General features: G+C 38.2%; 4 protein-coding genes and 1 pseudogene across 7 annotated transcripts; all 5 read left to right on the top strand.

The window, feature by feature from the left end:
- Positions 1-35: 35 nt before the first annotated feature.
- LOC125204796 (uncharacterized) lies at positions 36-3,522 on the top strand. Its single transcript, XM_048103569.2, has 15 exons — positions 36-265; positions 766-810; positions 1,041-1,081; positions 1,175-1,256; positions 1,340-1,384; positions 1,476-1,532; positions 1,662-1,721; positions 1,802-1,929; positions 2,032-2,290; positions 2,368-2,434; positions 2,506-2,576; positions 2,655-2,744; positions 2,810-2,918; positions 2,988-3,185; positions 3,288-3,522. The coding sequence occupies exons 1-15, from the start codon at positions 146-148 to the stop codon at positions 3,413-3,415; spliced, it is 1,500 nt and encodes a 499-aa protein (XP_047959526.2). The 5' UTR covers positions 36-145; the 3' UTR covers positions 3,416-3,522.
- Positions 3,523-4,026: 504 nt separating this feature from the next.
- On the top strand, positions 4,027-6,347 carry LOC125202695 (uncharacterized; annotated as a pseudogene). The gene is made up of 4 exons (XR_016135151.1): positions 4,027-4,366; positions 4,453-4,545; positions 4,878-5,047; positions 5,158-6,347. The product of XR_016135151.1 is annotated as an uncharacterized LOC125202695 (transcript).
- A 148-nt stretch (positions 6,348-6,495) lies between these two features.
- On the top strand, positions 6,496-7,438 carry LOC125202691 (protein PHLOEM PROTEIN 2-LIKE A9-like). Its single transcript, XM_048101139.2, has 3 exons — positions 6,496-6,637; positions 6,719-6,804; positions 6,933-7,438. Exons 1-3 carry the CDS (start codon positions 6,581-6,583, stop codon positions 7,300-7,302), a joined length of 513 nt encoding a protein of 170 aa, XP_047957096.1. The 5' UTR covers positions 6,496-6,580; the 3' UTR covers positions 7,303-7,438.
- Positions 7,439-8,285: 847 nt separating this feature from the next.
- LOC148931754 (putative F-box/LRR-repeat protein 23) lies at positions 8,286-10,272 on the top strand. The gene is made up of 3 exons (XM_089063948.1): positions 8,286-8,415; positions 8,530-8,863; positions 9,413-10,272. The coding sequence occupies exons 2-3, from the start codon at positions 8,538-8,540 to the stop codon at positions 9,807-9,809; spliced, it is 723 nt and encodes a 240-aa protein (XP_088920074.1). The 5' UTR covers positions 8,286-8,415; positions 8,530-8,537; the 3' UTR covers positions 9,810-10,272.
- Positions 10,273-12,525: 2,253 nt separating this feature from the next.
- Positions 12,526-15,095, top strand: LOC125201154 (putative F-box/LRR-repeat protein 9). Of its 3 annotated transcripts, none has more exons than XM_048099121.2 (4): positions 12,526-12,681; positions 12,873-12,929; positions 13,030-13,366; positions 14,270-15,095. In XM_048099121.2, exons 2-4 carry the CDS (start codon positions 12,881-12,883, stop codon positions 14,928-14,930), a joined length of 1,047 nt encoding a protein of 348 aa, XP_047955078.2. In that variant the 5' UTR covers positions 12,526-12,681; positions 12,873-12,880; the 3' UTR covers positions 14,931-15,095. The 3 variants fall into 3 exon arrangements, with proteins under 3 accessions (XP_047955078.2, XP_047955079.2, XP_088920253.1); XM_048099122.2 differs by having other exon boundaries at positions 12,526-12,929; positions 14,270-14,942; positions 15,020-15,095; XM_089064127.1 differs by having other exon boundaries at positions 12,527-12,929.
- Positions 15,096-19,361: the final 4,266 nt, after the last annotated feature.

The raw sequence follows: 19,361 nt of genomic DNA, 5'->3' as shown, positions 1-19,361 counted from the left end.
AAACTTTAAAAAGAAAATCATGACTTTCTAGAGTTCTCATCTCACTCCATTAAAAATCCGTTCTTTAAAATGCGAAGCAAGAAGAAGCATCGAGAATCAATCACCAAGAGCAAAGCCTAACTAATTGCAAGAGTTTGAACTGTCAATGGAAGCCAACGCGCCCCAAATCGTGGACGTGGGTTCGGTGGTGGAGGCAATTTCAGCTGACGATTTCGACGCCCCTCTCTACGAAGTCGAGAGCCTCTGCATGCGCTGCCGCGAAAACGTATGCTCTCTTCCATTTCATTTTTCATCAATTTTGCTGCGGATGCTTCAATTCTGTTATCTGGGTTTTTCAATTGGAATTGTATTAGAGCGTCCCAAGTTGCAAGATTGCTTTTTTATTTCATTTCATCAAATTTTAAAAAATTACAATTGAATTTATGCTGTATGGTCGTTTGAACTTCACACTGTGTGGATTGATTGGTGAATACTCTAAATTTAGCTCGTGAGTTTGGTAATTTGTGTAGATTTGATGGACTGAAGATCTGTTCTTGCTGTTGTTTGAGTTCTTATGTTTTTTTATTGATTGCTTTTGGAAACTTACAGCTATAAATCAAGCTTTGTTGATCAAATTATTGGTTTTTAGCTCCTTATTTGTCTGTCTCTTGATTTGTATGAGTTAGATTACCATTCTTGTGTGCCTTTGTGTGTTTGATCAATTATTGGTTTTTAGCTTTTTGTTTACCTGTTTTTCTTTCTCCCTGATGAAGTACTTTTTTGCAGGGCACGACTCGGTTCTTGCTAACCGTAATTCCCCATTTCAGAAAGGTAACTAGTTCCCTTTACTCGTTGAACTATCCCGATTCTGACTGTATTGTTTATATCATAATCATATTCTATTTGGATTTGCCTTTTCGAAGTTACCTATTAAAGATTCAAGATTCGGTGTAAATTGGAGTAACGAGTGCTTGCCTGCGTATTGTACATATGTTTAGAGAACTATCCATCTTATATTCGAAGCTTAATTGTTCCGTTTTTCATATATCTTTTTGTGGTAGATATTGCTGTCAGCCTTTGAATGTCCACATTGTGGTGAGAGGTAATTCTGTCTAGAATGATATCAGCTGATGTTTTTGCTTTCGAGTTTGTAACTTTGTTGATTCATATTCCCTTTTGTGCCTTCTTTCACAAGGAATAATTACGTGCAATTTGCCGGTGAAATCCAACCTAAAGGCTGCCACTATGTACTGGATGTTCCATCAGGCGATAAAAAGGTGTTTGATATTTGCTTTATCTTTGATATTAATTTTCGAGCTTAAACTGTAAAAGTTGCTCATTTTGATATCATTATCCGCAGATGTTCAATCGTCAAGTGGTGAAATCCGAGACGGCCACAATCAAGGTACTTCGCTGCTTTACAACTCTGTTGTTTAATAGTTCTTACAAATGCAGAGGCTTTTCCGTTTTATCTCATTCTTGTGTCGATTCTGCAGATTCCGGAATTGGAATTTGAGATCCCTCCGGAGGCTCAACGTGGTTCTTTGTCAACAGTATGTTTTTTGTACCTCTTTTACACCGGAATAGGTTACTTCACTCTTGGTTCTCTCATATTTCAAAGTGAACCTGCGTCGTCTTTGCTTATTTAGTACTAGTACTAATATTCTCTGATGCACGTTTAGGTAGAAGGGATACTGGCCAGAGCTATCGAGGGGTTGGAGACTCTCCAGGAAGAGCGGAAGGTAAAGTTCGCTTGTGTTTGCTTGCTATCAGACGTCGTCATTGTCATCGCCCTAATAATGATGAATGCCTTTCGTTTCAGAGAGTAGATCCCGAGACGGCTGAAGCAATCGACAAATTCTTGGTGAAACTGAGAGCTTGTGCATCTGGCGAGTCGCATTTTACCTTCATCCTCGATGATCCTGCTGGAAACAGCTTTATTGAGAATCCGTAAGCGATCCTCTAATTCTACATTCCTTCGGATTAATCACGACCGTAGTTGTGGGTGTGGTCAAATATGTTTCTTTATGATAACGTTGCAATGTGAAATAGGTGTGCTCCATCGTCGGATCCATCACTGTCTATCAAGTTCTACGAGCGAACACCCGAACAACAAGCGGCCTTAGGCTACGTCGCAGACACGTCACAACGAGAACCCGGTGTTGAAAACCTAGACGGCTCGAACAATGTATCTCTAGCACAAGAGGAGCCACACGGCTCGGTTGGAGCAAGAGCTGGCCGCCGAGCTATTGCACAGGGTAACAGTGCAGAAATTGCAGATTCTCTGTTTCGGTATTCAGCTCCGGAAGAGGTACATTCGCCATCAAACCCGAGTCTATACGTTACACCATGTTTTCGTGTAACGATCACAACACTTTCTCGTGACAGGTCATGACATTTCCATCGACTTGCGGTGCCTGTGCCGCGAGCTGTGTGTGTCGTATGTTCGTGACAAGTATCCTTTCGATTGTGGCATTACATTTTCCGTTTTTTCGTATCAAAGTTGTTAGCTTTAACTGTAAACAGACATCCCTTATTTCCAAGAAGTGATTGTCATGGCTTCAACTTGTGACAGCTGTGGTTACCGCAACTCAGAGGTTCGTTCGGCCTCTTAGTTCCTTCCGTGCCCTCATCATATCTTCACACCGATGATTCAATAATCGTCTACTTTTCAGGTGAAGCCCGGTGGTGCTATTCCCGAAAAAGGGAAAAAGATAGTCGTTCGTGTGAAGAACGTCAGAGATCTTAGCCGCGACGTCATAAAGGTATGTAAGCCGTTGTTCATCTCTTCAAAGGCCTTGTTCCTAATTATTACCCTCGATCGTTTTAGTCGGATACGGCCTCCGTGGTAATACCGGAACTCGAGCTGGAACTGTCGAGTGGCACATTAGGCGGACTTGTCACGACCGTTGAAGGCTTGATATCCAAGATTGGTGAAAGTAAGTATCTTACGCATCATCTCGTCTCTAGCTCGAATCTTTATCTAAGTCTTCAACGCGCAATTGCAGGCCTCGAGAGAGTGCACGGGTTCACATTTGGTGATAGCATCGATGACGACAAGCGGAGCAAGTGGAAAGAATTCCAGGCGAAAATCGAGCAGCTTAAAAGGATAGAAGAGCCGTGGACTTTGATTCTCGACGATGCGCTATCCAATTCGTTCGTTGCACCCGTGACCGATGAAATGAAGGACGACGCCCAGTTATCATGTAAGTTCGTCCTCGTTCTCCATTTTCGTTGGATTTTTCGTACTTGTAATGTTCGTCTCCCCCGTGCTGATCCGGCCACTTGAACGTCGTGCTTGTGGTCAGTCGAGGAGTACGAGAGGTCGTGGGAGCAGAACGAGGAACTCGGTCTTAACGACATGGATACGTCGGCCGGTGACGCTGCTTATGAGTCTGCTAATGTTGAGCCAAGTGAGAAGGCTAATGATGCATGATTGTTCTTTGCTTGTGAGCAAATTATTGTTATTTTTATAGTGTAGTTTCTTTTGTAATTTGTAGCAATCTTCGAATTTCGTTTAAATGCTATGACATATCTCTCTTATACTTTGGTCACTAATATACAAATTATAATCAAATTTTGGACTAAAAGTCGAGAATTTTGAACGTGTTTGAGATTTCTCACCATTAACGCCGGCAAAATTGAATCATATGTGGCTTGTTGAATAGTTTAAGTGGACTAAGGCAGTTAAATCTAAAATGAGATAATTAATTAGCTTCTTGATCCTCAATAATCAATTTTATTTTTGGATTTTAAGTAAAAAATATTCTCTTTGTTTCAAGATAAATGAATCACATTCATTTTTGGGACATCTCAAAATAAGTGAATCATTTTTTTTTTTTGGTATTCTCTCTCTTACTTTTTCTCTTTATTTTATTAACTCTTTTATTTTATCCATTTTCACTTTACTAACGAAACATAATTTCCTTAAATCTCGTGTTGAAATTTTTTTACTCACTTATCTTAAAACAGAAAGGGTATTAATTTTTAGATTTATGCTAAACTAAAACCAAAAAGGTTTTTAAGTTTTATGATAAAAAAATGCATAATAATCGTAATTGATGTGACATTTAATAAGAAGTTCGAAATAAGAGTAAGTTCCAAGTTATAAAAGCAAAATAAACAAACAAACAACTAAAAAGCGCGGGAAACAAAAGGGGCTTAAAATTAGGGTGTTTTTTTTCAACGAAAGAGTGGAGATTTTGCAGCCGATCTTTGTCCATTGCTCTTCGATGGACGGAAAAGTGGGATCATCGGATTCAGCAGCTCCGGTAGCCGTCGATCTGAGCAGAAGTGGACCTGACGGGGAAGGTGCATCAGCTGCCGTGCTGCATCAAGCACGATGGACCCACCCCTGTTTCTCACTACTTCAAGCCCAAACCCACTGGTAAAAATTCGATGAATGTACAACTCTTCTACGATGTACAAGTGATTTATGCGCTGATCTAAACACTGAATGCTTCACTTGTGTAGAAATGGAGGTGGATGGGTTCAAAGTGGAGGAAGCACACTTCAGAGGGAGGAAATTGCACGGAACCACTGTTGCTCTTCCAATTGGCTATTCTGGTAATGGTGATCGCGTTTTTTATCCTCAGATTTCCGTCGTTTTTATTTGGTCTGATTTTGCGAAGAAATGTTTGAAATATTTTGTGGATTGAGTGTTGGAAGATAACCTAATTTCTACGCCCAATTTGTTCGTGTGGTGATTTCATAATTTTGGAATTTGTGCTTTGATTCAACATTATCTGCTTTTGAACCGATTTCCAGTGAAATCTAGTATAGAAAAAAGTTCAGTTGGATTCTGCTGTGATCAAATTTGATGGGAGATTTTGAAACTTTTCTTTTTTAATCACATTTAGCTTCAAATGAATGTGCTATAACTGTATCACTTTTTATAGGTTTCATCATAGGAAAGAAAGGTAGTGATCAAGGGAATAATGACGCGAACTCGCACTGCTGGGAGACAGCTGCGACTTTTGATGATATCACGGTCTGGAATCACGAAGCAATCCCTTCAAAAGATGATGCATTCTTGCGCGCTTTTCACTGGTTTGCCGCTGCCAATGCTGTAAGTTTCGGTTTGATTGTTTTTAACCTCGATGCATAGACGTACGCAGTTTGAAAGAGATTAGAATTCTTGGCTTCCATTGCTGAAAGTTTCTCTTTTGCGAACTGCAGCTGCATCAAATTGTAACTGCTGAAGATTTGGAATCCGCGTGCATTGATTAGAGGCTGGTTTTATTTTACAATGGCCAATGATGACAGACCTTGACTAGGCAGGAATGTGCTTTGAACTCTTCCATGCCTTACAATATGCAAAATATGATTCTCCATCTATCATTTCTTGCTGTTAAATATGGCTAGGAATATTATTCTTCATTCATTGATTCTCTCTTTTATCTTTCTTTGCTTTAGATTAAACTAGTACGGAGTATTTAAGATCTGCCAAAACTTTTAATTAAAAGTAGTTGAAGTCCACGGCTCATAGCTCTTGAGGAAAGGAATGTGCTTTGAAATTGTCTACGCATTACAATATGATTCTCCATCTATAATTTCTTGCTGTTAAATATGGCTTAGGAATATTTTTCTTCTTTTCATTGATTCTCTTGTTTTCTTTCTTTGCAGTAGATTGAATTAGTCTTTAAGTTCTGCGTTCCACGAGTAAGACAAGTGGGCGCGAAAAGTTTAGTTAAAAGTAGTTGAAGCCCACGGTTCACAGCTCTTGAAGAAATGGTGGCTGGCTCTTTACTCTTTAGTATAGATGCATTAAGCTTATTGCTCCACTATGTTTTATTTATTCTCACTTATTTTGAGGAGTATCTTAAATTGTTTATCTTGTTTAGTTCCTGGGAAATACTTTGATAGTTTGATGCAATTACTTGAATTAAATATATGCAGATTGCACTCTTTACTCTTACTTTCTGAACTCCTTTATGTGTGTGTGTGTGAAGGATATGAATAAGGTTGTGTTGGGGTGGGCGATTGAGACGATGCGATCCTCTGTTCCAAACTTCAATTCCGTCTCATATTCCAACAATGGGACGGGTAGAGTATTATTTTGGAATAGAGGATCTTGTTCGGTGAGGTATCGTTTTCATGTCCGTGAGCCGGGGAATCCACATAGGACGCGGAGGGCTGACCGGAATCCATTTGTATGGTTGTTCACCACTAATACACTACTTATATATTCTGTGAAGAGTTTATTTGTGATGCTTTTGAATATATTAGAAAGATCACTCCCAGAAAAAAATCGTGACATAATTGGGTATTAAAATTTACTATGATATTTGAAAAGCTTTATTCTTTATATCGTTGGAATTATAAAGTATAGTCGAAGTTGGAGGCCACTTTAAACTGTGAGGTAATATAATTATCAAATTACGCGCACATTTTATTCGATACATTCACACGTCCAATCTGTCACAAGTATTTATTCTTATTCCACCAACTTTAATTCAGAAAAAATAAAATCAAATTACTCTATTTTTTTCTAGTTCACCTATATGTATAAATATGAGGGACACCAACCAACAACAAAACCATCAAAATTTACAACCTCAGCTCATAAACACATTGTTTCTTCACCATCACAAATATAGAAATGGCCTCCAACACAACCGCACATCATTCTGGAAATTCCTCATTAAAATTCACAAAGGTACATATAAACACACTTGAGTTTTTTTTTTGAAAGACGTCTTACCATCTAAGTCGTGTTTAATCGTTGTGATGTATGCAGGAGGTGCATGGAATGAAGATTTCACCTAGAAACCTCAACATTGTATGGGGCAACGACGACCGCTATTGGAAAGTACACAAAAACAAGTGAGTTAAATTTATCGGTCATATATTTGTGGATTCATCAAGTTATTAGTGTTTTTTTATAACGAATTCATAGTATTTCGCGAGAATTTTGCTGAAATCAGTATTTTTTACCATTTATTATTTTTTAGTGATTCGGCTGCGGCAGAGCTGAATCAAGTGAGCTGGCTAGAGGTGACCGGAGGCGTGGAGGGGACGACGGCTGCGAAGAGCTACGAAGTAGGGTTTAGTGTGTCGTTGAATGCAGATGCATTTGGATGGGGAAATTATCCGATTTACATCATGATTAAGAGAGGGAATGAAGAGAATACTACGTGGACTAAAATTCAGATCAACCCTAATCAATTAGGGCAGTTTGAGATTAAGGGGAAATTGATGAAATCTAATGATCAAATCGGAGGTTCGGACAGTGGGAAGCTGAGCTTCGGATTGTACGAGGTTTGGAGTGGGAAGTGGAAGGGAGGTCTCAAGATTCACCATGCATATGTCAAGGAATTTTGATTTGAATAGTAATTTTTTTTAAATATATGATTACTACTAGATTTATTTCATTTAATTTGAGGATGTCTGTGTCTTCATATAGAGATTGATGATTCTATGTAGTTTTCTAATGTCTAATAAAAAAGTTGATCATTTTTTGTTATCATTTGGTTAAATCATGTTTTCTACCATACCCTCCTCTCTTTAATTAAGATAATGGTATAGACAAATATTCGTACCAATTGCAATATCCTAGAGAGCTATACGAATCATGGTATTGCAATTTCCAATCCTCACTTCATTTTCGTTACATATATAGTCTAATTCAAGTACTCACTCCGTCGTAATAGTTGTCAAATTTGGTGTGCACACAGACTTTAAGAAATGTAAAGAATAATGAGTTGCAAAAGTTAATGGAATATGAATTTCACTTTTTATATCAATTTTATAATAAAATGTGAGTGACGTAAGTTAGCAGAATGTGAGACCTGCTTACCATTTATGGTAAAAGTGAAATATAACTTATATGTGAGATAAATCAAAATGACAAAACATGACACTTATTGTGGGACGAAGAAAGTAATTTTTAAAATAGATTTAACAGATGCCATTGGCCGAGGTTTAAATATGAGAAACGTTGGTCTTGAGAGAACTAATATTCCCTCCGTCTCAGATAGTTTGTCTCACTTTTATCGGACATGAGTTTTAAGAAATATAATGAAAAATGATTTGAAAAAGTTAGTGTAATGTGGATCCTACTTTTATATGAATAAGTTAGTGGAATATAAAGTCCATTATAAAAAATGGTTAAAAATGAAATAGGACAAACCAGGTAAGATTAACCGAAATAGAAAAATGAGACAAACTATATGGAAGAAAGGGAGTAAGAAACATGGAATATCTCGTCCAACTATCACCGGGTCGGGTTACAAGTCTTAAAGCCCACTTAAAGGCCTCTTAGCTTTCCCGCCCAAAAAAGCGTATGCAACAATTCTCACCTCGGTGTATGTAGCAAGAAAAGAGTTGTCATTTCCATCAATTCCCTTCGCTCTGTTCAATAAATATCGATATCTTCTTCCCTATGCTTCAAATCGGAGGCGCTGAGCTATTAATTCTTCACCACTACCGGTTCAGGTACTTGTAGTTCTAATTTTTGAGCCCTAATTTTACTTTTACTGCGAAATCGAGCAAGTTTTCCCCTCATTTCCATCGATAATTTGAAGAATCGAGCTGTGCGGTTATTTGCAGGTCGAAGTATGAACACTAAATGTGAAATTCCGGCGACGGCGGCGGTCGATTCATGGATCGAGCTGCCTGCAGATGTGACTGGCAACATTCTCAAGAGGTTGGGGGCGGAGGAGAAGCTGTGCAGCGCGCAGCAAGTGAGTGCAACCTGGTGGAAGGTTTGCAAGAATCCAGCCTTGTGGCGAGTCGTCGATTTCTCCAGCACTAAGCAGATCGGTTTGAACAAAAAATACACCGCCATGTGCCGCCGCGTTGTTGACCGGAGCCGGGGGCAGATTACCGACTTAACCATTCAGTACTTTGGCGACAACGCACTCTTGGAATACATCGCTGATCGGTAAATTTCTTATGTTCATTGTGTGATTGTGGAGATTGCGTTGGTTGATTTTCATCTTTTTTGTGTTTAATCATTTCTCTGTGTAAAATATAGAGAATTGAATAGGAATGGAGAAACCTCCCTGGAAGGAGGAAGAAGAAAATCGTCGATTGTGAGAGAGGAGAGAAAAAGGGAAATTCATTTATGGACTACATTTTGTAAAGTGTTAATCCAAAATACAATGGAAAGCCTTATATATAGGCACAAAATAACATCTAATAAATCCTAAACTAATTCTTAATTCTATTTTTATTTTCAATTCTAATACTCTGCTTGTTTTTAATGATTTGAAATTCGATAACTGCTTTGATTCATATCTGAAATTTGGCAACAGTAGCTAAGCTATGCAAAGAAGCCTTGGAAATTGGCATATTGTATTTGAATCGTGAAATGTTACAACTCTTTCCAAAAATTGTTCTTTCATCTTTTTCTCTCTCAGAATTTTGTATTTTTGCTTGAATTTATTGCTTCTATCAGTGTTCAATTGTTAATCTTTTTGATGTATGACAGATCACCAAATCTCAAACGCCTTAAACTCGGGACTTGCTTTTACATATCAGGAGAGTGTGCAGCTAGAATGTTTGCCAAACTTGGGCAGTTGGAAGAATTGCACCTTACGCTTAATGTAGGGTTTCAATCTGCCGACATTCGGGCCATTGGCAATGCATGCCCGATGCTGAAATCATTTTCACTCAACGGATTTAAGCTGGATCTGATAGAGGATGTTGACGAAAATGATGATCGTCCTTTTATTGAATCAATTCATCGGAATCTGTATGCTCTCGCAATCAGCAAAAGCATGCCCAACTTGCAGCATCTTCAAGTTTATGGACACTGGATGGGAAATAGAGGACTTGAAGTCATCCTTAAAGGCTGTCCACACCTCGAGTCACTTGACATCCGGTGATGCTTTGATCTCGATCTTGAAGGGGATTTAGGGAAAAGATGCCGTCAACAAATTAAACATCTTAAGCTCCCTCATGACTCGACCAAGGACGTGCCTTGGCCTTGTTGCATAATGGGTGATCCATTTGCTGCTTCTCCACTCAGGTACCAATATATAGAGGAGTGCTACTTTTATGGGGAAGATGTGGATGATCATATTCGACGTCACGGCATCGCAGACGTATACGGACGCTCTGGCTTAACTAGTGGTAGATGGTAAAGATGTCTTTCTTCCATCGTTTTCCGGCATTTTGCACGACGGGGGATCCAAATAACACTCACCTTTCCCCCCCTTTTGTGGGTGTTTTTGTTGCTTGATAAGGTGGTGTTATGCTATCAGGTTTAGCTAGTTTTGTACTACTAACATCTTTATGTCCATTATATATTAGTAGACTCTTTCTTAACAATATATCAGTAGTATTAATGAAGAATGAGATTTACTTATGAATTCTTATCTATATATATAAAAGGTGAGTTTTGGGTTATTTTGAATAATTATTTTATGCCAGGGATACAAATACAATTTTAAAATGACGAAGAGAACGGTTCCCAACTATCTTCGGGCTGAATACTTTCATATTATCACTGGTCATTTATCATTAACTTTGGAACGGCTCCCACTAAATAAAATGATAAATGATGTAATTTAAGCAGCTATTAGCCTACTAAGATTTAAGATGTAACCGATTCCATGGAAAAAAAATAATGAAGACAATGTGAATGTATAATGATGTAATTTAGGCAGCCAGTTAGCATACAACGTGAGAGTATTCTAATGATGTAAATTAGCTAGCCAATTAGCATTTAATATTTTATCAATAAAGTTTATGAATATTGTGTATCAAAATTAATTTTCAGTTTCAGGAATAAAACAGACAATTAATTAGGAGCATTGACCCTCCACCATGATTGATTATTTACGGCCTATTCTTCTACTCATAGCTTTTGCATCTATATATATATGGATCTTTTCACTTATCTAGCAACCCAGTATTATTAACTTTGTCTAATTGTTCATTCTTCATTTTGATAGGGAAAAGAGCTATAATCGTATATCACTTTAGAATGGTTTCAATTTCAATGAAGTTAGAATACCTTGCCGTACGTGCATCTTCCCTTTTGTCTTTCTAGCAACTAAAAGAGTTCCAGAATTCAATCTTAAGGTGGTGTAATGTTGCTTTCCAAATGTACTTTTTTAGCGTCTATAATTTTATATTTATTTTTATGGAATTGGCTTGTGGAAGCTCTTTACTGGTTCAGGCTTTATGTCAATTATAAACGTGTTAATGGTTATGAAGTTTGAATCATTCAAGTTATATTGCTGATGTTGTGCATGGTTTGATGATCTTTTAGCTGAATCAGATTGTGAAAATTTTCATGCTATTGTAATAGTTTTTGTTAGGCTATTTTCTTTTAATTTTTTTATTCTTTTTCTCCTTATTTTACTACTCCATGTTTATGTTTTTTAATTAGATTTGTGGGTATTTTGTGTATTCTTTCAGGAATTTTGTTTCAAGCACACTTGATAATTGATATTACCCTGGAAAAAAAAAGAGCAACAAAGGTCAATTTACACCGAGAGTGAAGAATAGGGACGACAAATTAGTTAATTTAATTTAATTAGTTCGGTTTGTTTGGTTCAGTTTAGATTTTTTTTAAATTTTATTTGGCTCAATTATTTAATACTATTTCAATTCAGATTTGTTTAAGTGTATTTGGCTCAATTATTGTTAGGATTTTAGGTTTCCATAATTTTTTAATATTGTTATGGAGGGTTTTAGTGTGTAATTATATTACTATTTATGAATTTACTAAATTTGTTATTATTTTCTAATAGTTTAAATTATTGTTGCATATATATTTATTTATATTATTTTTTTATGTCATGTACATATTGCTTCATTTTTTTATAATTAAAAAATATAAAAAAGTAACTTAATAATCCGTGCATAGCACGGGTAAAATGGAACTGAAATTCAGCTATATGATGGTTTATTGATGTTAATCTATCACTATGTATTAATTAATTACTAAAATATTGATCCAATTTTAAGTTTTAACCTACTGGCATGAAATTTGAAGTCATTGGTCTTTTTCGGAAAAATAGTTGGAACGCTCCAAGTTAAATGGCTCATTTAATTTTGTGATAAAGATTAATTATTTGAGTCTGTCTTTTACATTATTTTTTTCCTATTTATTTGACTAGTATTATTTCTTCTTTAAGCTCATGAAATGCTACTCTTATACACAGAACTTGTACATTTGGGACTACAAGTTAAGATCGTCAGGACTTTATCTTTCGATTGTTTGGGTCAATGAAGCATTTTTTAACTATTCATGAAATTGAAATTTTCTATTGACATAATCTAATCATATACTCCCTTTGTCCCAATAAATATGAAACATTTGGTTTCCGGTACGGGATTTTATGCAGTGTTGTCTTGTGAGTTGATGAAGAGAGAGTAAAGTAGGAGAGGGGAAAAAGTAAAGAGAGTGATATTTCCATTTTAGGAAACGTTTCATTTTTAGAGGAACAACCCAAAAAGGAAAACGTTGCATTTCTAATGGGACAGAGGGGTACTTATTTTATCCTATCAAAATAAAATAATTTTATTTTTTAATTGCATATCTTATAGTTGAATTACGGCCCGGTTCGGGTTAACCCCGTTAAAGGTTTCTACTACCTTTCCCGCGCAAAAGAGTGCAACAATTCCCATTTCCATCAAATCCCTTCGCTCTGTTCAATAAATATTGATTTCTTCTCCCCTAGGGTTCACATCGGAGGCGCTGAGCAATTTAATTCTTCACCACCGGCGCCGAATTCAGCGATTCCGGTATTTGCATTCCTAATTTTGAGCCCTAATTTTACTTTTACTGCGAAATCGAGTAAGTTTTTCCATTATTTCTACCGATAATTTGAAAATCCAGCTGAGCGGTTATTTGCAGTGTAGTCCTATTTTAGCTTTTACTGCAAAACCGAGCAAGTTTTTCCATCATTTCAATCATTTCCATCGATAATTTGAAGGTCTAAGTATGAATACTAGACGGAAAATTCGGGCGGCGGCGGAATTTTGCGGTTCAGGTTATTTTAGCCCCAATTTTGAGCCCTAATTTTATTTTTACAAAGTTTTTCCCTCATTTCCGTCGATAATTTGGAGATCGATCTGAGCGCTTATATGCAGGTCGAAATATGAATACTGGATCCGAAATTCCGGCGGTTGCTTCATCCTCGCCGCCGTGGATCGAGTTACCTCTAGATGTGACCGCCAATATACTCCAGAGGCTCGGGGCGGAGGAGATGCTGTGCAGCGCGCAGCAAGTGTGTGCTACCTGGTGGAATGTTTGCAAGGATCCTTCCTTGTGGCGAGTCATCGATTTCTCCAGCACTAAGCAGATCGATTGTGCCGCCAAGTACACCGCCATGTGCCGCCGTGCTGTTGACCGCAGCCGAGGGCAGCTGACCGACTTCACCATTCAATACTTTGGTGACGACAAACTCATGGAATACATCGCTGATCGGTAAATATCTGTATGCATTTCTGTTCATTGTGTGATTGTGGAGATATGCGTTGGTTGATTTTCATCTTTTTTGTGTCTAATCATTTCTCTACTAGTTTTTAATGATTGAAAATTCTAGAATTGTTTAGATATTGGGTAGTGCCCTCATAAGTCATAACACTAGCTAAGCATGTGCAAAGAAGCCTTGGAAATTGGCATATTGAATTTGCATTGTGAAATGTGATAAGTCTTTCCAAAAATTTAAAGAGTTGTTTTTTCATATTCTTTTCTCAGAATTTTGTATTTTTGCTTGAATTTATTGCTTCTGTTTCTTCCTTGTTTTACTATACTATTCTCCTCATGTTTATCTGTTTTCTATATAATGTCGGGTTGTTTACTGCTCGGGCCAAGTTTCGCTCTTATGTTCGAATCGATATTAGTCAATCGCATCCAATTTCAATCGAAAAGGATAAGTAAACTCCACTGATTTGGCCACCTCAGATTTTCAACTCGTTTAGCAGAAGTTCAATTAAATTGAAATTCTTTGTTAAACAGATATTAAAGTTGCTGTCGGCAGATGTTCTTCCATTTTATGCAAGATCTTAGCTTGTTATATCTACTGTTTCTGCAAAGATTATTCAAGTAGTTAGTTCAATTTTCTGAAAAATCATAACTGTATGCTTTAATTCTTGCAAGTTCATTGCCTATGTTTCTGCCAGATTCCGCTCCTTGTTACAAATTCTGTAAAAAATTTCTTCAATTTTGTTCGATTGTTGATCAATATAATGCAGTAGACGATGGGCGGAATTTGACCCTTTCTCTCGATTTTATATCACATAAGCGAATGTAGCAAATATTGGTTTAAGAAACTTTTTTCATCTTGCTCTATGTAAACAATGGTCTAATCTTTTTGATGTTTGACAGATCACCAAATCTCAAACGCCTTAAACTCGGAACTTGCTTTTTCATATCAGGACCATGTGCAGCTAGAATGGTTGCAAAGCTTGGACAGTTGGAAGAGTTGCACCTTACGATTAGACCAAGGTTTGGTGCGATTGAACCAGGGGTTATGTCTGCCGACATTCGGGATATTGGCAATGCATGCCCGACGTTGAAATCATTCTCACTGAACGGATTTAAGTACCTTCTGATAGAGGATACTGACGAATACGAAGATGATGATCGTCCTTTTATTGAATCAATTCATCGGAATCTGTATGCTCTCGCAATCAGCAAAAGCATGCCCAACTTGCAGCATCTTCAAGTTTATGGACACTGGATGGGAAATAGAGGACTTGAAGTCATCCTTAAAGGCTGTCCACGCCTCGAGTCACTTGACATCCGGCGATGTTTTGATCTCGATCTTGAAGGGGATTTGGGGAAAAGATGCCGTCAACAAATTAAACATCTTAAACTCCCTCAAGACTCGACTAGTGATGTCCCATGGCCGAGTTGCCTAGGCGGCGATCCATTTACCTCTCCTCCATTCTCCACTTATAATCCTGACGCATACTGGTATTATGAAGATTTGGATGATTATATTCGACGTCACGGCTACAGCGACGTAGTCTCTGACTTAGTCTAGGCGTGGTAGATGGTAAAGATATCGTTCTTCTATCGTTTTCCGGCATGTATATGGATAAATAACACTCACCTTTCCCCTCCATTTTGCAGGTTTATCATTTTGGTTTAGCTACTTTTGTACTAACACATCTTTATGTCTATTATTAGTGCTTCATGTCTTTATTTAGTCGACTCTTTGCAGAGATTAATGTGAATTGATAACGTAGAAAAATGTAGAAAATATTAGTATTAATGAAGAATGCGATTTACTTTCTTTTTATTATTTAAAATGGAACTGAAATTCAGCTATATGATGGTTTATTGATATTAATCTATCAATATGTATTAATTAATTACTTAAATATTGACCCAATTTAATGTTTTAACCTGTTGGCATGAAATTTGAAGTCATCGGTTTTTTTCCGGAAAAATATTTGGAACGCTCCAAGTTAAATGGATCATTTAATTTTGTGACGAAGATCAATTATTTTAGTCTGTTTCTTACATTATTTTTTTCCTTTTTATTTGACTAGTATGAAATTCTACTCTTATACACATGACTTGTACATTTGGGACTATCTAAGAGCGTCTCCAATGGTGGACATCCCGGTAGGACGTCGCCGACGTCCGATCGGACGTCCGCCGCAGTGGCTCCGAAGGGCGCCCGCGCCCGTCCCATATGCCTGTCGCATGGGCTCGCCCGTCCTCCCCACGGGCGAGCGGACGTACGCCGTTGTGGCGACACTCGGACGTCCGGTTTATATATATATATATATATATATATATATAGAGCCCCATTATCCACAAATCCACTCTTAAAGACCGAACCACCGAACTCTACCAAATTAGGGCTTTTAGATCTAGTTTTTTTATGGATAAGATACATAAATTTATAAATTATTTTCGCCTTCATCACGAGCCTATTTTAATTCATCTGAAGGTAAATAAGTCATACTAACATGTTACGAAGATTTAACTTCGTTCCAGAATATATTACTTCATTCTAGTAGGTTTTTACTTCATTCCAGTAGGTTTTTACTTCATTCCAGTACGTAAATGTGGTTTCGCCGGCGCGTGCCGTTCTTTCTCTCTACAATATCTATCACCAACGCCATGGCGCTAATATGGTTTAATAAATACATGGAACAATGTAATAAATTATTGGAATGAAGTATGTGTAGAAGCATTTGAAGTGCAGAATGAAGTAATAAACCTATTATAATGAAGTAAAATGGGCTTGTAATGAAGCCGAAAAAATTTTCACAGCAGCACATCTCATCAAAAAAACTAGATCTAATGGCCCAGATTTGGTCTCTAGTTCGGTCTTTAAAATTGGTTCGACAATGATCACAAGAGATCTAGTTTTTTTGATGAGATGTGCTGCTGTGAAAATTTTTTCGGCTTCATTACAAGCCCATTTTACTTCATTATAATAGGTTTATTACTTCATTCTCTACATAATACCTTGAAACTACAACATGTTTTTACTTGCTTCCAGTAGATTTTGAAATGATTCAACATATGCTTCATTCAAATTCATTGACGTTGGTTTTTGCTTGATTAACATTTAAAAATGCAATTTATTCAAGTGAGTTTATTACTTCATTCAGAAACATTATTACTTCATTGGATAAGATTTTTACTTCATTCCAGTAGGACTTCAAATGCTTCTACATATACTTCATTCCAATAATTTATTGCATTATTCTATGTGTTTATTAAATCATATTAGCGCCATGGCGTTGGTGATAGATATTGTAGAGAGAAAGAACGGCACGCGACGATGAAACCACATTTACGTACTGAAATGAAGTAAAAACCTACTGGAATGAAGTAAAAACCTACTAGAATGAAGTAATATATTCTGGAACGAAGTTAATTCTTCGTAACATGTTAGTATGACTTATTTACCTTCAAATGAATTAAAATAGGCTCGTGATGTAGGCGAAAATAATTTATAAATTTTTGTATCTTATCCATAAAAAACTAGATCTAAAAGCCCTAATTTGGTAGGGTTCGGTGGTTCGGTCTTTAAGAGTGGATTTGTGGATAATGGGACTCTCTCTGTCTCTATATATATATAGAGTTGTGATCAATGTCGAACCAATTTTAAAGACCGAACTAGAGACCAAATCTGGGCCATTAGATCTAGTTTTTTTTATGAGATGTGCTGCTGTGAAAATTTTTTCGGCTTCATTACAAGCTCATTTTACTTCATTATATAGGTTTATTACTTCATTCTGTACTTCAAATGCTTCTACACATACTTCATTCCAATAATTTATTACATTATTCCATGTGTTTATTAAACCATATTAGCGCCATGGCGTTGGTGATAGATATTGTAGAGAGAAAGAACGGCACGCGACGGAGAATGAAGTAAAAACCTACTAGAATGAAGTAAAAACCTACTAGAATGAAGTAATATATTCTGGAACGAAGTTAAATCTTCGTAACATGTTAGTATGACTTATTTACCTTCAGATGAATTAAAATAGGCTCGCGATGAAGGCGAAAATAATTTATAAATTTCTGTATCTTATCCATAAAAAACTAGATTTAAAAGCCCTAATTTGGTAGGGTTCGGTGGTTCGGTCTTTAAGAGTGGATTTGTGGATAATGGGACTATATATATATATATTTAAAAAATTCTATAAATAAGGCTCGTTGAACTTCATTTCATTCACATCACTTGTGTTGACAAGTTTCTCTCTCTAAATCTACAAATTTCATTTTTACTACAATGGAGTACAATAGGAATTCCCCCACCACGAGCGGAGGAAACACACCCCCGATTCCCACCGGAATAGAGGAAAACTTTGCGGGGATGAATCCCCAGATGGCGAGGATGACTCCCCAAATGTTCTACAATATGTTCCAGTGGATGAGTCAGATGGGTGGGATGATGCCCGGGGCAGCGGGGATGGGCGGTACGCCGTCAAATATGACGGGGGTGGGTGGGATGATGCCCGGGGCAGCGGGGATGGGCGGTACGCCGTCAAATATGACGGGGGTGGGTGGGATGATGCCAGGGGCAGCGGGGATGGGCGGTATGCCGTCAAATATGACGGGGGTGGGTGGGACGATGCCTGAGGCAGTGGGGATGGGCGGCATGCCGCCAAATATGGCGGTGGGTGGGTCGATGCAGCACAGGAGCCCGAGGACGCCTAGGGAATCTGTCTATCACCCATATATAGATTGTTGGCCGACGATTCCCCTAGTACTGTTCCGGAGACTCAGTACGCCGACATCAAGACTTTCTCTTTTGAGGAGCTGAGAGCGGAGTTGGGGCTATCCCCGATCCGTGAGACTCCCGATGAGGCGGAGCCTGCTGCAAGGCAAGGGCAAGACCAGGGGCGGAGGTAGGGGCAAGGGCAAAGTCCCGACCTCTTCCTCGAACACGGGGGCAGAGGAGGAGGGTGAGGATGAGGCGGAGGAGAGGAGGGCGATCTGGACCGTGTGAGAATATGCCGCACTTGCGAAGGCCTGGGTCGGTGTAGTAGAGGATCCCTATGTCGGGCCGAACCAATATGTTGACCGATTGTGGCTTCGCATTAGTGAGGCCTACCGGATATGCAAACCGTCTGGGGCGAAGCCTCGCACTTCCGAGCAATGTCGGAAACAGTGGCTTCGGTTGAGGCCTAAGCTCAGTCGTTTTGCCGCCTTCTACCAAAACAACATGCGCATGGCAACCATCGGCATGTCTGAGAATGATGTGAAGAGACGAGCCTTGGCCCAGTACCTCGACAAATAATTGAAGTTCAAAGAGTTTGACCAATGGGAGGCCTTTCTCGTGGTCAAGGAATCGCAAAAGTTTGTTGTGGATGTCGACTCGGGCTGGAAGCGGACGGAGATCAACTTTTCCGGTGAGTACAGCATTAGTGCTGGTTCGCACGAGCTCCCCGAAGCCGAGGAAGTGGCCCCGCTACCACGAACATACTTTCGACGTCGTCGTCGCCCGATGGGGCAAAAGGCTGCGCAGCGGATGGTGAGGAGAAGTGGCAGCGGGTCCTACGAGGTCGAATCGGAGGCCCCAGGAGACCCAAGTAGCGACCGTCTCGCCCGCGCGCAGCTTACGAAGACCCTGATGCAGATCACGAGTAAGTGGTTTAACAATCACGATCCTGTGTGTTAGAGTTTGTATACTAGAAATCACGTTTCAAGTGATTGAATACCGTAAAACTCTTATTTTATTTTCCAATTAATAAAACAAATTATTTTTGTCATAATGTTGTTATGTTTTACATTTAATGGATGTTAATACATGTTTAAATGTATAAGTTAACTTAACAAAGTCTAAGTCTTTGTTTTAGTAGACCGGTTGTGGGCGTCGTCCACTTTAAGGTAATACGGTCAGTTCTAAACAAAGAAAAAGATGAATTTCACAACCTAGTTGGAATTTGACTATCTGATGAACTATTTATTAGCACTAAAAATATCTGCAAGTTTACAG

The sequence above is a fragment of the Salvia hispanica genome, chromosome 2 (assembly GCF_029641045.1).
Source record: "Salvia hispanica isolate PSC_SH4W2 chromosome 2, Shi_PSC_v1, whole genome shotgun sequence".
NCBI classification, from domain to species: Eukaryota; Viridiplantae; Streptophyta; class Magnoliopsida; order Lamiales; family Lamiaceae; genus Salvia; species Salvia hispanica.
Note: the sequence above shows the minus strand (reverse complement) of the source record. Positions and strands in the feature narration are given on the sequence as shown.

Bases quoted from the DNA above. Each gene is read 5' to 3' on its own strand.
- LOC148931754 (XM_089063948.1), top strand. From the start codon at position 8,538: ATGAACACTAAATGTGAAATTCCGGCGACGGCGGCGGTCGATTCATGG. The intron at 8,864-9,412 runs GTAAATTTCTTA...GATGTATGACAG, and splicing joins TTGGAATACATCGCTGATCG to ATCACCAAATCTCAAACGCC.
- LOC125202691 (XM_048101139.2), top strand. From the start codon at position 6,581: ATGGCCTCCAACACAACCGCACATCATTCTGGAAATTCCTCATTAAAA. The intron at 6,638-6,718 runs GTACATATAAAC...TGATGTATGCAG, and splicing joins CCTCATTAAAATTCACAAAG to GAGGTGCATGGAATGAAGAT. The intron at 6,805-6,932 runs GTGAGTTAAATT...ATTATTTTTTAG, and splicing joins TGGAAAGTACACAAAAACAA to TGATTCGGCTGCGGCAGAGC.
- LOC125204796 (XM_048103569.2), top strand. From the start codon at position 146: ATGGAAGCCAACGCGCCCCAAATCGTGGACGTGGGTTCGGTGGTGGAG. The intron at 2,291-2,367 runs GTACATTCGCCA...TTCTCGTGACAG, and splicing joins GGTATTCAGCTCCGGAAGAG to GTCATGACATTTCCATCGAC. The intron at 3,186-3,287 runs GTAAGTTCGTCC...GCTTGTGGTCAG, and splicing joins GGACGACGCCCAGTTATCAT to TCGAGGAGTACGAGAGGTCG.
- LOC125201154 (XM_048099121.2), top strand. From the start codon at position 12,881: ATGAATACTAGACGGAAAATTCGGGCGGCGGCGGAATTTTGCGGTTCA. The intron at 12,930-13,029 runs GTTATTTTAGCC...GCTTATATGCAG, and splicing joins GGCGGAATTTTGCGGTTCAG to GTCGAAATATGAATACTGGA. The intron at 13,367-14,269 runs GTAAATATCTGT...GATGTTTGACAG, and splicing joins ATGGAATACATCGCTGATCG to ATCACCAAATCTCAAACGCC.